The 1871-nt window shown below is 38.9% G+C and overlaps 1 protein-coding gene across 1 annotated transcript in view; it reads left to right on the top strand.

Moving 5' to 3' along the window:
* The first annotated feature begins 1003 nt into the window (after nucleotides 1-1003).
* The window catches only part of LOC137630243 (uncharacterized), a 39674-nt gene continuing 38806 nt past the window's right edge, over nucleotides 1004-1871 (top strand). Inside the window, exons 1-2 of the mRNA XM_068361701.1 lie at nucleotides 1004-1432; nucleotides 1647-1871. The exon at nucleotides 1647-1871 is cut by the window's right edge and continues 64 nt beyond it. Coding sequence (XP_068217802.1) covers nucleotides 1004-1432; nucleotides 1647-1871 — 654 coding nt within the window. The remainder of the gene's footprint in view (nucleotides 1433-1646) is intronic.

Consider the following 1871-nt stretch of genomic DNA (forward strand, 5'->3'; position numbering starts at 1 on the left):
CCTGTGAGCCTTATGCAGACCACAATATATTACAAAAAGCTTTCCAATATCTATAGGCTTTTCCTAGCATTTTTCTGCCTTTACTTTTCATCTGTTCCCTTTTTCCCCTTCTCACTTAGCTGTATAAGTTCGTCAACAATGTCTCTGTAGGATCTTTTAAATTTGGGATCACGCTGATAACAGCGTCACTTCATCCTTACATGTCTTTGAATATTCAAATGACAGAAAGTACATTCTCTGCCAGCATAAGTAATCTAAGGCCTACAAGATAAGTTCTCAATATAACTAAAGGATCACTAACCAGACTTTTTTTTTTTTTTTTTTTTTTTTTGTGTACCTCAGGTTTGCTCTGGCAAGTTTCTTGCAGTATATACTACAAAGAACCATTGCCTTTTTCTTTTTTTCTGAGGTTTATTTATTTTCTAAGCATATACTTCGGTTAAAATTTTTTTATTTGCATATATATATTTCATTTAATCATTCACCATCGTTCATTATCTTAATAGATATATAGCAACTAGCCGAAATTCTTCACAATATACGAAAAAGCAAACAAACGTTAAGATAAGAAAATAGAATCGTAAATTCCTTTTTTTTTTTTCTGCCCCCAAATTCGAACTTGTTCCGTTTCCCAGAGACTCCCACCCTTCCTAATGTTAATTCCCTTCGACTAATTACCGAATTTCAGATAATCACCTGAGATTAGGTATTATTTGAATTCGTCTTCCTTTGAGCCTTTTGCCCAACTTTTAGCACGTCTGTTAATTTTTATTCTGGACCCCACCTCATTTACATTAGATTGATTTTAAAATAATGACCTCTCTCTCTCTCTCTCTCTCTCTCTCTCTAGGACTTGGCCACCTCAGGAATTTCCTTGTTTCCTTGCTCTAAATGGTTGTTTTTTTATACTGCATATTTAATCCTTGAAAAATCGGAACAAATCTTTCAGTGACGTGTTTCGAATTTCTTGACTCTTATTCTGTAACTCTCCTGCCTTAGTATTATGAATAAACCCAGCTACCGCAACTGCCTTAGTAGTATGAATAAACCCATCTACCGCAACTGCCTTAGTAGTATGAATAAACCCATCTACCGCAACTGCCTTAGTAGTATGAATAAACCCATCTACCGCAACTGCCTTAGTGGTATGAATAAACCCATCTACCGCAACTGCCTTAGTGGTATGAATAAACCCATCTACCGCAACTGCCTTAGTATTATGAATAAACCCATCTACCGCAACTGTCTTAGTATTATGAATAAACCCATCTACCGCAACTGCCTTAGTGGTATGAATAAACCCATCTACCGCAACTGCCTTAGCGGTATGAATAAACCCATCTACCGCAACTGCCTTAGCGGTATGAATAAACCCATCTGCCGCAACTGCCTTAGTGGTATGATAAACCCATCTACCGCAACTGCCTTAGCGGTTTGAATAAACCCCATCTACCGCAACTGCCTTAGTGGTATGAATAAACCCATCTACGCAACTGCCTTAGCGGTTTGAATAAACCCATCTACCGCAACTGCCTTAGTGGTATGAATAAACCCATCTACCGCAACTGCCTTAGCGGTATGAATAAACCCAGCTACCGCAACTGCCTTAGTGATATGAATAAACCCATCTACCGCAACTGCCTTAGCGGTATCTGAATAAACCCAGCTACCGCAACTGCCTTAGTGATATGAATAAACCCATCTACCGCAACTGCCTTAGCGGTATGAATAAACCCATCTACCGCAACTGCCTTAGTGGTATGAATAAACCCATCTACCGCAACTGCCTTAGTAGTATGAATAAACCCAGCTACCGCAACTGCCTTAGTAGTATGAGTAAACCCAGCTACCGCAACTGCCTTAGTAGTATG

This window comes from Palaemon carinicauda, chromosome 38, assembly GCF_036898095.1.
Source record: "Palaemon carinicauda isolate YSFRI2023 chromosome 38, ASM3689809v2, whole genome shotgun sequence".
NCBI classification, from domain to species: domain Eukaryota; kingdom Metazoa; phylum Arthropoda; class Malacostraca; order Decapoda; family Palaemonidae; genus Palaemon; species Palaemon carinicauda.